The sequence below is a fragment of the Geotrypetes seraphini genome, chromosome 13 (genome assembly GCF_902459505.1).
Source record: "Geotrypetes seraphini chromosome 13, aGeoSer1.1, whole genome shotgun sequence".
Taxonomy (NCBI): Eukaryota; Metazoa; Chordata; class Amphibia; order Gymnophiona; family Dermophiidae; genus Geotrypetes; species Geotrypetes seraphini.
Genome location: NC_047096.1, coordinates 77,361,736 through 77,373,813, shown reverse-complemented (window position 1 = coordinate 77,373,813; position 12,078 = coordinate 77,361,736). Strand labels below are relative to the sequence as shown.

General features: G+C 45.1%; 1 protein-coding gene across 4 annotated transcripts in view; it reads left to right on the top strand.

Annotated features, from left to right (window-relative positions):
- Positions 1–12,078, top strand: part of MLLT6 (MLLT6, PHD finger containing) — a 240,675-nt gene that overhangs the window by 73,568 nt on the left and 155,029 nt on the right. For all 4 annotated transcript variants that reach the window (XM_033918301.1, XM_033918300.1, XM_033918303.1 and 1 more), the window contains one exon: positions 3,662–3,755. In XM_033918301.1, the coding sequence (XP_033774192.1) occupies positions 3,662–3,755 (94 nt within the window). The remainder of the gene's footprint in view (positions 1–3,661; positions 3,756–12,078) is intronic.

Below are 12,078 nucleotides of genomic sequence, written 5' to 3'. Positions count from 1 at the left end.
AAAATGAGCCAAAGTTATACCATTTCAAGACACAGAAAAGAAAAGGCCACTCCACTCGATCAAAGGCTTTTTCAGCATCTATAGCTAGGCCTATTATTGGGTCTGTCAAAGTTTTAGCGTGAGCATTAATATGGTGAAAGAGGCGCAGGTTATCTCCTATATATCTTTGTTTGATAAACCCTGTTTGATCCTTATGTATAAGATGTGGAATCACTTTGGTAAGTCTTAATGCAAGTAATTTTGCCATTATTTTGTAATCTAAATTAAGGAGAGAGATAGGACGGAAGTTTTTGACCAAAGTGGCGTCTCTGTCAGGCTTAGGAATTACTACAATGGTGGCTTCAGTGAAATTAAATTGTTTATCTGGAGTGGAATGGAGGAAATCATAGTATGTAAGGAGATGAGGAGCTAAAATGTTTCGGAATTGTTCAAAAAATTTGTTAGTGAAACCGTCCGGACCAGGGGCTTTCCCAGTCTGTAGGGAAGATATGGCAGCTTCTATTTCTGTTATGGTTATCGGAGAATCTAGTTCCAATTTAAGAGAGTCCGATATGGTTGGATGAGATAAGGAGGAAAGAAAGGAGTCTATATTTGATTCAGAAGCCGCAAATTTAGATTGGTATAATGAAGCATAAAAATTTTCAAATTGAGAAGAAATTAAAGATCTGGTTTTGACTAATTGTCCTAATGAATTTTGGATAGATGTGATATGTAGTCTTTTGGATTTAATTTTAAGGTATCTGGCCAAGGGGCGAACCATAAGATTATCTCCCATATAATGGCCAGATTTGGAGATGAAGATATCCCGTCTGGCTGTGCATGAAACTAAGGTATTATATTCATATTTAAGTTTTTGGATATTTTGGAGAATATTTGGGTCATGTAAGTGATTAGACATATGTTGTATTTCTAATGTTTTAATAGAGTTTTCTAATTCTTTTTCCTTTATCATGGACTGTTTTTTTTTCCCAAGAGGCAATTTTTATCAATTCACCTCTAAGGGTTGCTTTGTAAGCTTCCCAGACTATGGAAGGACAAATTTCAGGGTCTTTAGAGTTATTTTCAAAAAATTCTACTGTGAACGAATTAATTTTTTCAACAGTTTCTTCATCTAAAAGTAGGGCATTGTTCAGTCTCCAAGAAGGAGATTCTTTACGTGGAGCCGAGACAGAAATATATAAAGAAATAGCGGCATGATCCGTAAGAGAGATTGGATGTATAATAGCATTGGTAAGATCCTGAATGAGAGAAGAGGATATGAGAAAGAAATCAATTCTCGAGTAAGTATTGTGTGGTGGTGAAAAATGTGAAAAATTCCTAATCCACAAAAGTACATTGTCTCCCATCCTATGACTACTTACATTTCTCAGGAATCTCATGAGGAATTTTGTCAAAAGCTTTCTGAAACTTGAGATACACTATATCAACCAGCTCACCTTTATCCAAATGTTTATTCACATCTTTAAAGAAATGAAGCAAATGGATGAGGCAAGATTTTTCTTGAATAAGTCCATGCTGACTTGGTCTCATTAAACCATGTTTGACTATGTGTTCTGTAATTTTCTTCTGTATAATAGTTTCCACTGTTTTGCCTGACACTGAAGTCAGGCTTACCAGTCTGTAATTTCCCAGATCACCCCTGGAACCCTTTTAAAAAATTGACATTACATTGGTCACCTTCCAGTCACTCCCTATTCCCCTCTGACTGTAACACTGAGGTCCTTACCTGATTTCTAGTTTTACCCTTTTTTGAATTCCAGTACCATTTTCTGCCTTCACTATCAGTATTGAAAAACTGTTCCATGCATTCACTACTGCTTTTTTTTTGTTGTTGTTGCTTTTGTATCTAGTTTTTTTTATTGCACCATTAGATTATTGAACCAGCAAATTATTAGGTAAAGATAATAATATAGGGCTCTATATTTGAAGTGATTTACTTGGCCAGAAATGGCTCCTGGCCAGTTAAATTACCTTTTTTTGGGATAACTGGTCATTTTCAGCTATATTTATCTGGTTAGTGCTGCTGAATATGGCTAGTTAGCTCTTCAAGCAAAACTGGGTATTTTGGAGGCGTTCTGGGAAGGAGTTAACACTTGGCTGGTTAATTGTCAATGTTCAGCACTTAACCACCAAGGTCACTACAAAAATAGAACCGCATAAAAGTCAGTCCTATCTTTTATATTTCAATATGTTTTAATCAGGAAAATATAGAACAACAAAGTCTAAGAGTATAAAAAGGAACAAAATCAAGATCATTACTACAACTGAATAGACATCTATACATTTTGATATTATTTTAGACACACCCAGTCCCCTCCTCAGTCCTCCCCTATCCTTCCACCCCCTTAAGATTAAAAAAAAAGTCAGTCCTATCTTTATGCGGCATCCCATAGCTAGTTTTAAGTGCTGAATATCAGACTTGGTTATAGCAAATTACAGGGACTGTCTATAAACAATAGTCAGTAAAAGGCTATGTATATAATGGGAAACTGACTGTATAGTAAAGTAATTACCAGTGTGGAGAAAATGGCTCATTAGCTGTACGCTCAGAGAAATGAAACTCTGAAGAGGGGGTGAGAACCTCCTCTTGGGGTAAGAGTTTACCATCCAATCATTGAATATGTTTCATGAAAAAACACTCTCTGAACACTGATAAAACATGTATTGATAATTAAACTTGCTTGTAAGGCTGGCGTAAATATTCAAATTTCTTATGCCACAAATCTCACTGGATTGCTAGTTTGGAACACTTATCTTGTAAGTATAGCTCTCAGGGGTCTCAACGCGGCCCCGTTTCGTGTTCTGCTTCAGGAGACCCAGAAACACTTAATTGAACGATGTTCTCATTGAGACTCTGTACAACAGTAACAGCTTTCGATGAGAAAATCTAAAATACAAAAATTTAAATCAGAACCACACAAACCGTAGAAAAATATACTTAAATAGTCTATGCTGTGGGAAGAGTTAATATCTTATTGGCAAAAATGAGGCAAGAAAATTCAAAAAAGTACATACCAATTGCAAACTTCCAAAGTTCCAAGCAACAGAGAGCCCTGCCTGCCTCACCCGATTTAAAGCAAAGGGGAGGGAGGGGGAGGGGAACTCTGTATGCAAACGTGATGACATCATAACATGAAAAAAGTTACAGCTGTAGGAGAACAACTGTCACTGTAAATAAAGATGATTGAAAAAATGAAAAAAACTGTAAAAATTGAAAAAAAGAAGAAAGAATTTTTGTGAAAAATCCCAAACACATCAGAGAAAAGCCACCCATTCTATTTCATTGTTAAGTCCTTGAGGGTGCAAAGTATTTAGTTCGTGTATCCATTTCTGTTCCTTTCGCCAGAGCAGCTTAGCTGTGTCACCACCTCTCGTGGAAACAATGGTGTCTAATACTGAGAATTTCAAATCCGCTAAAGCATGCCGGCGTTGAATATCAGACTTGGGCATATCTGGCTGTGGAAAGTTGAAAATTAAATCCCAAAGCCCAGACATGGCCTGGCACTGAATTTCTGGACATAATGCTGGCGGCGGTCAGCAAAACACTGAATGCTGCCAGCTGAATATTGACATCATACTTTTGTTCCCTTATTCAGATCAATAGAGAGGATGAAAGAACTATAAAATAAGTTTCATTGAACAGTATTTCATTTGTTTACAGTGCCCAGACAGCTGGACTCCTGTGTGAAGAAGAAGCTTTAGAAGTTGACAATGTGAAGTATATCGGCTACTGCAAGTACCATTTTAATAAAATGGTGAGCAAAACCTTGGTTTGACAGTATGCTTCTTAGGAATGTATTTATTTTATTTATGTATTCATTTATATGTTTAAAACCCATCTGTTATTTTAGCTGCCAAATTTCAGACCATTCTTCAAGCTACGCCAGGTCTTTCTTCATGTTATAAACATGAAGCTTGAAGAATGGTCTGAAATTTAGCAGCTAAAATTTAATGCTAAGAAATGCAAGGTCATGCATTTGGGCTGTAAAAACCTCAGGGAAAGATGCACATTAGGGGGTGAAGAACTTATGTGCACGACAAAAGAGCGGGACTTGGGTGTGATTGTATATGATGATCTTAAGGTGGCCAAACAGGTTGAAAAGATGACGGTGAATGCTAGACGGATGCTAGGGTGCATAGGAAGAGGTATGGCCAGTAGGAAAAAGGAGGTATCAATGACCCTGTATAAGATTTTGGTGAGACCTTATGTAGAATATTGTGTACAATTCTGCAGGCTGCACCTTCAAAAGATATAAAAAGAATGGAGATGGTCCAGAGGAAGGCTGACTAAAATGGTGCGTGGTCTTCATCATATATGGGGACAGACTTAAAGATATCAATCAGTATACTTTGGAGGAAAGGTGGGAGAGGGGAGATTATGATAGAGATGTTTAAATCCAATAATTTGAAAAAATGACGTTTAAATACCTATGTAATGTAAATGCATATGAGTCAAGTCTCTTTTATTTGAAAGGAAACTCTGCAATGAGAGGGCATAGGATGAAGTTAAGAGGTGATAGACTCCAGAGTAATCTAAGGAAATACTTTTTTACAGAAAGGGTGGTAGGTGCATGGAACAGTCTCCCGGAAGAGGTGGTGGAGACAGAGACTGTGTCTGAATTCAAGAGGACCTGGGATAGGCATGTGGGATCTCTTAGAGCAGGGGTGCCCAAATGGTCGATCGCGATCGACCAGTAGATTGCAAAGGCAACGCAAGACGATCGTGTTGCCTTTGTGATCTTCTTCTCCCTGCTGCTTCCCCAAGCCAGGCCTGGCACGTATAAGCGCCGGACTTATAAAACTTCACCTCCAACGTCAATTCTGACGTCGGAGAGAAAGTTCTGGGCCAGCCAATCGCTGCCTGGTTGCCTGGAACTTCCTCCTCGACGTTAGAATTGACGTCAGAAGTGAAGTATTGTGGGCCTAGCGCTACTATGCGCCAGGCCTGGCTTGGGGAAGCAGCAGGGAGAAATCGCATTGGTGGCTTGGGGGTGGGGGTAGGGAAAGAATCAGGGAAGTGGAGAAATCGGCATGATGGCTTGGGGGGGGGGGCAGGGGGAGAGAGAAAGAAAGGCAGAAATAAAAAGGGGGGCCAGGGGGAAAGAGAAAGAAAGAAATATTGGCTTTACAGAAGAAGGAAGTGGAACCAGAGACTCATGAAATCACCAGACAAAAAGGTAGGAAAAATGATTTTTTCAATTTAGTGATCAAAATGTGTCCATTTTGAGAATTTATATCTGCTGTCTATATTTTACACTATGGCCCCCTTTTACTAAACTGCAATAGCGGTTTTTAGCACAGGGAGCCTATGAGCATTGAGAGCAGCGCAGGGCATTCAGCGCAGCTTCCTGTGCTAAAAACTGCTATTGCGGTTTAGTAAAAGAGGAGGGGTATATTTGTCTATTTTTGTATAGTTGTTACTGAGGTGACATTGCATATTTTAAAGTCATCTGCCTTGACCTCTTTGAAAAAAAACCCTGAATATAAATGATAATTAACAGTTTCTCTGCGTACAGTGTGCTTTGTGTTTTTTTAAAATTTTATTGTTGGTAGATCATTTTGACTTGGTCATTTTAAAAGTAGCTCGCAAGCCAAAAAAGTGTGAGCACCCCTGTCTTAAAAGGAAGAGATAATGGTTGCTGCGGATGGGCAGACTAGATGGGCCATTTGGCCTTTATCTGCCATCATGTTTCTATGTTATATACAGTTTTAGGCAAGGAACATTAAAACATCAAGGTTAGACAGCAACAAAAGTAGATTGGAGCAAATCAGTTGTCAGGTAATACTTCACAAGATTTATTCACCACCTTTCAAGAGCTTCATGAGCAGGTGTAAAAACCAAAAGGTGTAATCCAATAAATATCAGTTAATATCAAAAGCTTTTCTCTATATATATGCAGCAGGGAGAGAAGCTTTTCTCGTTAGGTGACATTGGTTCATAGACAAAACCGCGGAAGACAAAGGCGCGCGCCGACAACTGAGCGCAAGACGGAGGCGCGCACCAAAGAAAATGACAGTTTTTAGGGGCTCCAATGGGGGGTTTTGTTGGGGAGCCCCCCCACTTTACTTAATACAGATCGCGGCAGCGTTGTGGGTGGTTTGGGGGGTTGTTACCCCCCTCATTATACTGTAAACTTAACTTTTTCCCTGTTTTTAGGGAAAAAGTGAAGTTTTCAGTAAAATGTGGGGGGTTACAACCCCCCAAACCCCCCCACAACGCGGCGCGATCTGTATAAAGTAAAGTGGGGGGGTTCCCTCCCACACACCCCGTCGGAGCCCCTAAAAACAGTTATTTTTTTCGGCGCGCACCTCCATGCTGCACTCAGTTGTCGAGGCGCGCCTTTGACCTGACACCGGTGACATTTATTGGACTTCAACTTTTACATTTATTGGACTACAGGCTTTTAATTATGTAGTTATTATTTTATTTGATGAATAAACCTTGTCAACTAGTTCTGGACCATTATTTTTTTCTGATCTACTTTGTTGCTGTCTAATCTAGATCTTGTAGATCGGTTGCCAGTTTGTTTCCTGGGACATTAAAACATCAATACATAATAAAAGTAATAATCCATACATATAAAATTAGTTATAAATATTGATCAATACAAATTTGAGTGGGGAAAGCATGCAGAACGTGGCTCATGGAATTCTTTCCAAGCCCTGTTTGTGTTTGTGCATTCATGAGCACATACACACGTGTACACACATCTGTATTTGTATCTGTTTTGCCTCTGTATGTATGTGTGTCTTGGGTCTGTGCTTTTATTTTCTGGATATGTGTGTGTATCTCTCTGTGGTTGATTTATCTGTTTTGTTTGTGTGTGTTTATCTTTTTGGACTGGTATGGCTGTGCATGCTCATACAGTGTTCTCCCTAGGGCCTTTTAGCTGGGTGCTCTGCCTGGCTAATTTAGATGACCGCCCGGCGAATCCTGCTGCTGCCACCGATGCTCCTTTCCGAGCTGACTCGTCGCCAAAAATTGTGTTTGACTCCTGCCTTTTTTTTTTTTTTTTTGCCAGCATGCGAATTGAACCCACGCTCCGGGGCTCTAATGTGTGCATGCCGGCTTCCCTTCTTTTCCCTCCGAAACCGGAAGTTACGTCCTGTGGGAGGAGAGAAGAGAAGGGAAGCCAGCACACACACGTTAGAGCCCCAGAGGGAAGCTTACAACTTGCTGCTTTTACTTGCTTCGGGCCTTCCTCACTGCTGGGTCCTGCCTACTTTCTGTTTCTGCGAAGGCAGGACCCGGCAATGAGGAAGGCCCAAAGCAAGCAAGAGCAGCAAGTTGTAAGCTTCCTTCAATCGCCGACCTATGGAAGATAGGTCAACGATGTAGGGAAGCTTCCGACTCTGCCGATGGGAGGGATGGGAAGAGAAATGCTGTTGCTGCACCCAAGGGGAGGGGGAGAGGGAGGGGGAAGAGAAATGCCTCTCCCGGTACCGCCTCGGTACGCTCCGGCAAGTCTCTCTCCAAGACCCGCCATGCCGAGCCCTCCACACCGACGTCCCGACGTGCGCACCCTGATATCAGGGACCCGGACTTATGGGAAGAATCCCCGCACGGTACCGAGGAAGACACTTCGTCGACGGACGAGGAACCCTCGGTGGCTGATATCGGTTCAAAACCCGAACAGTCCTCTTTCACCAAATTCCTCAGGGAGATGTCGACGGTTCTTTCCATTCCCTTAGAGTCCGATTCTAAAAAGTCCCAGGCTTTTCTCGACTTTGAGCAACCTCCCAAGGAATTCCTTAAGTTACCCGTCCACGACATCCTACAGGGAAACTTTTTACAAAAACTGGGAGAACCCCCTCACTGTCCCCGGGGCCCCTCGCAAACTGGATAGCTTGTACCGGGTCATTCCGATCCCAGGGTTTGACAAGCCTCAATTGCTCCATGAATCTCTCCTGGTGGAGTCCACCTTAAAGAAAACTCAGTGCTCCAGTGTCTATGCCTCCACCCCTCCTGGCAGAGAGGGGAAAACTATGGATAAGTTTGGCAAGCGCCTTTTCCAGAATGCAATGCTGGCCAACAGGGCAAATAATTACACCTTTCACTTCTCCTTCTACATGAAGCATCTGGTGCAACAACTCTCTTCCTTACAAAAATACATCCCTGAACGTAAGGTCCCCCTCTTCCAACAGCAAATTTCCAGTCTGCTCCAACTCCGGAAATTCATGGTACGCTCCATTTATGACTCGTTTGAGCTGACCTCTCGAGCATCTGCCATGGCTGTTGCCATGCGGCATCTGGCCTGGCTGAGAGTTTCTGACCTCGACATCAACCATCAAGACAGCCTGGCTAACGTACCTTGTCTTGGTGATGAACTCTTCGGGGAGTCCCTGGACTTGACAACCCAGAAACTCTCGGCACACAAGACCAGGTGGGATACTCTGGTGAAACCTAAAAAGAAGACTCCGCCTGCTCGCCCCTACAGACAGCAGTCTTCCTACCAGCGCAGGTTCTCGGCCAGACCTCTCAACCCGCCACCACAGCAACCTCGCCGACCTCGTCACCAGCATCAAACTCAGGCTCGCTCCCAGTCTCACCAACCTGCCAAGCCTCTCCCTCCATCAAAACCATCTCAACCCTTTTGACTCTTTTCTCCAGGGCATGGCCAGTCTCCCACCATCATTGCCTCTTCCTCAGCCTATCGGAGGACGCCTCCAACTTTTCCTCAGCCGTTGGGAGGTCATCACATCAGACCAGTGGGTCCTCAACATCATTCGCCACGGCTACTCTCTCAACTTTCAGACTCTTCCACCAGACAGTCCTCCAAAAGAGTCTGCTTTCCACTCCTCCCAATCCTCCCTCCTCCTGAGGGAGGTCCACTCCCTCCTTCTTCTCAACGCCATCGAAAGAGGTACCCTCAGACCAAAGGGGTCAGGGATTCTACTCCCGCTACTTCCTGGGTCCCAAGAAGACAGGAGGCCTCCGTCCCATCCTCGATCTCCGGGACCTCAACAAGTGTCTGGTCAAGGAGAAGTTCAGAATGCTCTCCCTTGCCACGCTTTACCCTCTTTTCTCTCAACACGACTGGCTATGTTCCCTAGACCTCAAAGAGGCCTACACTCACATTCCAATCCATCTGACTTCACGTCGCTACCTCCGATTTCAGATACAGCACCGCCACTATCAGTACAAAGTGCTACCCTTTGGCCTCGCATCATCGCCCAGGGTGTTCACCAAGTGCCTTATTGTGGTGGCGGCCTTTCTCAGGTCTCACAATCTCCAGGTGTTCCCCTACTTGGACGATTGGTTGGTGAAAGCACCTACATCTCCACTTGTGCTACAAGCCACTCAGCACACCATCTCCTTCCTCCATCTCCTGGGGTTCGAGATCAACTACCCCAAGTCGCATCTGCTTCCCACACAGCGACTTCAGTTCATTGGAGCCGTTCTAGACACCACTCTGATGAGGGCGTTTCTCCCCTCCGACCACCAACGGACCCTGCTCCACCTCTGCCGTCAGGTGCTACTTCATCACTCCATTCCAGCTCGGCAGATGATGGTCCTCCTTGGGCCACATGGCCTCGACGGTCCATGTGCTTCCTCTGGCGCGACTCCACCTCAGGACACCTCAGTGGACTCTAGCCAACCAATGGTCACAGACCACGGATCCTCTTTCTCATCCCATCTCTGTGACATCGTCTCTTCAGCAATCTCTTCAATGGTGGTTGAACTCCTCCAATCTTTCCAGGAGTCTACTCTTTCATCTACCCCCTCACTCCATGATCATAACCACAGATGCCTCCCCCTATGCATGGGGAGCTCACCTGGGAGATCTTCGCACCCAGGGACTCTGGACCCATCAGGAGCGTCAACATCACATCAATTTCCTGGAACTCAGGGCCATGTTCTATGCTCTCAAGGCCTTCCAGCACCTTCTCTACCCTCAGGTTCTTCTCCTGTGCACAGACAACCAAGTCGTCATGTACTACATAAACAAGCAAGGCGGCACCGGATCTCCCCTTCTCTCTCAGGAGGCCATCCGCATCTGGACCTGGGCCACGGCCCACAGTCTCTTCCTCAAGGCTGTCTATATCCCGGGCGAACAGAACTCCCTGGCCGACAATCTCAGCCGCATCCTTCAACCTCACGAGTGGACTCTGGATCCTCCCACACTCCGCTCCATCTTCGCTTGGTGGGGCACTCCTCAGGTGGACCTCTTTGCAGCTCCTCATAACCATCAGCTGCCCCAGTTCTGTTCCAGACTCTTCTCTCCTCATCGTCTGGCCCCGGATGCATTCCTGCTCAACTGGACGGATCGGTTCCTCTATGCCTTTCTTCCACTGCCTCTGATGTTGCGGACGTTATTCAAACTCCGCAGGGACAGAGCCTCCATGATTCTCATCGCCCCTCGGTGGCCTCGCCAACACTGGTTCTCCCTCCTGCTCCAGCTCAGCTCCAGAGAGCCCATTCCTCTACCTGTGTTTCCTACTCTACTTACACAGCAGCATCCCAATCTGTCCTCGCTCCACCTGACAGCTTAGTTTCTCTCGGGCTGACCTCTCCAGACAATCTGTCTCAGCCTGTCCGTCGTATTTTGAATGCCTCCAGGAAGCCGGCCACCCTCCAATGTTATCATCAGAAGTGGACCCGGTTCTCCTCTTGGTGTCTACTACATCACCACAATCCCACCTCATTGGCGGTGGAAACTGTACTAGACTATTTGCTCTCTCTGTCCGACGCTGGCCTCAAGTCTACCTCAATCAGAGTCCACCTCAGTGCCATCACTGCGTTTCATGAGCCTATCCTCGGAAAACCTCTCACGGCTCATCCCCTGGTTTCTCGGTTCATGAGAGGCCTCTTCAATGTCAAACCACCTCTGAAGCCTCCTCCAGTCGTCTGGGACCTGAATGTGGTTTTATCCGCCCTCATGAAACCTCCTTTTGAGCCTCTTGCCACAACTTCGCTCAAATTTCTTACGTGGAAGGTGCTTTTCCTCATTGCCATCACCTCTGCCAGGAGGGTTAGTGAGCTGCATGCACTGGTTGCCGACCCGCCTTTCATTTTTTTTCACCATGACAAGGTGGTTCTGCGTACCCATCCTAAATTCCTTCCCAAGGTGGTCTCGGACTTCCACCTCAACCAGTCCATTGTGTTGCCTGTCTTTTTCCCTAAGCCCCATTCTCATCCTGGGGAACAGGCGTTGCACGTGCTGGACTGTAAGCGTGCCCTTGCATACTACCTTGACCGTACCATACTACCGGGCTCAACGCTCGTCCCCTCAGCTCTTTCTGTCTTTCGACCCTAACCGTCTAGGTCGTCCTGTCTCTAAACGGACGCTTTCCAACTGGCTTGCTGCCTGCATTGCGTTCCGTTATGCTCGGGCCGGTCTCTCACTGGAAGGTGCTGTCACGGCCCACAGGGTCAGAGCTATGGCTGCTTCTGTGGCTTTCCTCCGTTCCACGCCCATCGAGGAAATCTGCAAGGCTGCCACTTGGTCCTCAGTTCACACGTTCACTACTCACTACTGTCTGGATACCTTCTCCAGACGGGATGGACACTTCGGCCAATCTGTGTTACGTAATTTATTTTCCTAATGGCCAACCATCCCTCCTCCCTCTCTGTTCGCTTAGAGGTCACCCATGCGTTAAGAATATGCTGCCTGCTTGTCCTGGGATAAAGCACAGTTACTTACCGTAACAGGTGTTATCCAGGGACAGCAGGCAGATATTCTTACGTCCCACCCACCTCCCTGGGTTGGCTTCTTAGCTGGCTTATCTTAACTGGGGACCACGCACTCCTCCGTCGGGCGGAAAGGCACTCGCGCATGCGCGGTGCGGCCAACTAGAACTTTCTAGTTAAAAGTGTCCGTACCGGGGCTCCGTCGGTGACGTCACCCATGCGTTAAGAATATCTGCCTGCTGTCCCTGGATAACACCTGTTACGGTAAGTAACTGTGCTTTTTGTTTTTTTTCCTGTATTTGCATGGGGTTATCTGTTTTCTGGTAGGAATGACTGTTGAGAAGCATACAGTGTGCTTTGTGTAGTTTAATTTTGTGGTTAACTATTATGTGTTGTTAATAAGATTAAATTGTGTGTGTATATATGAAAAATGAACGGAAAAAAAT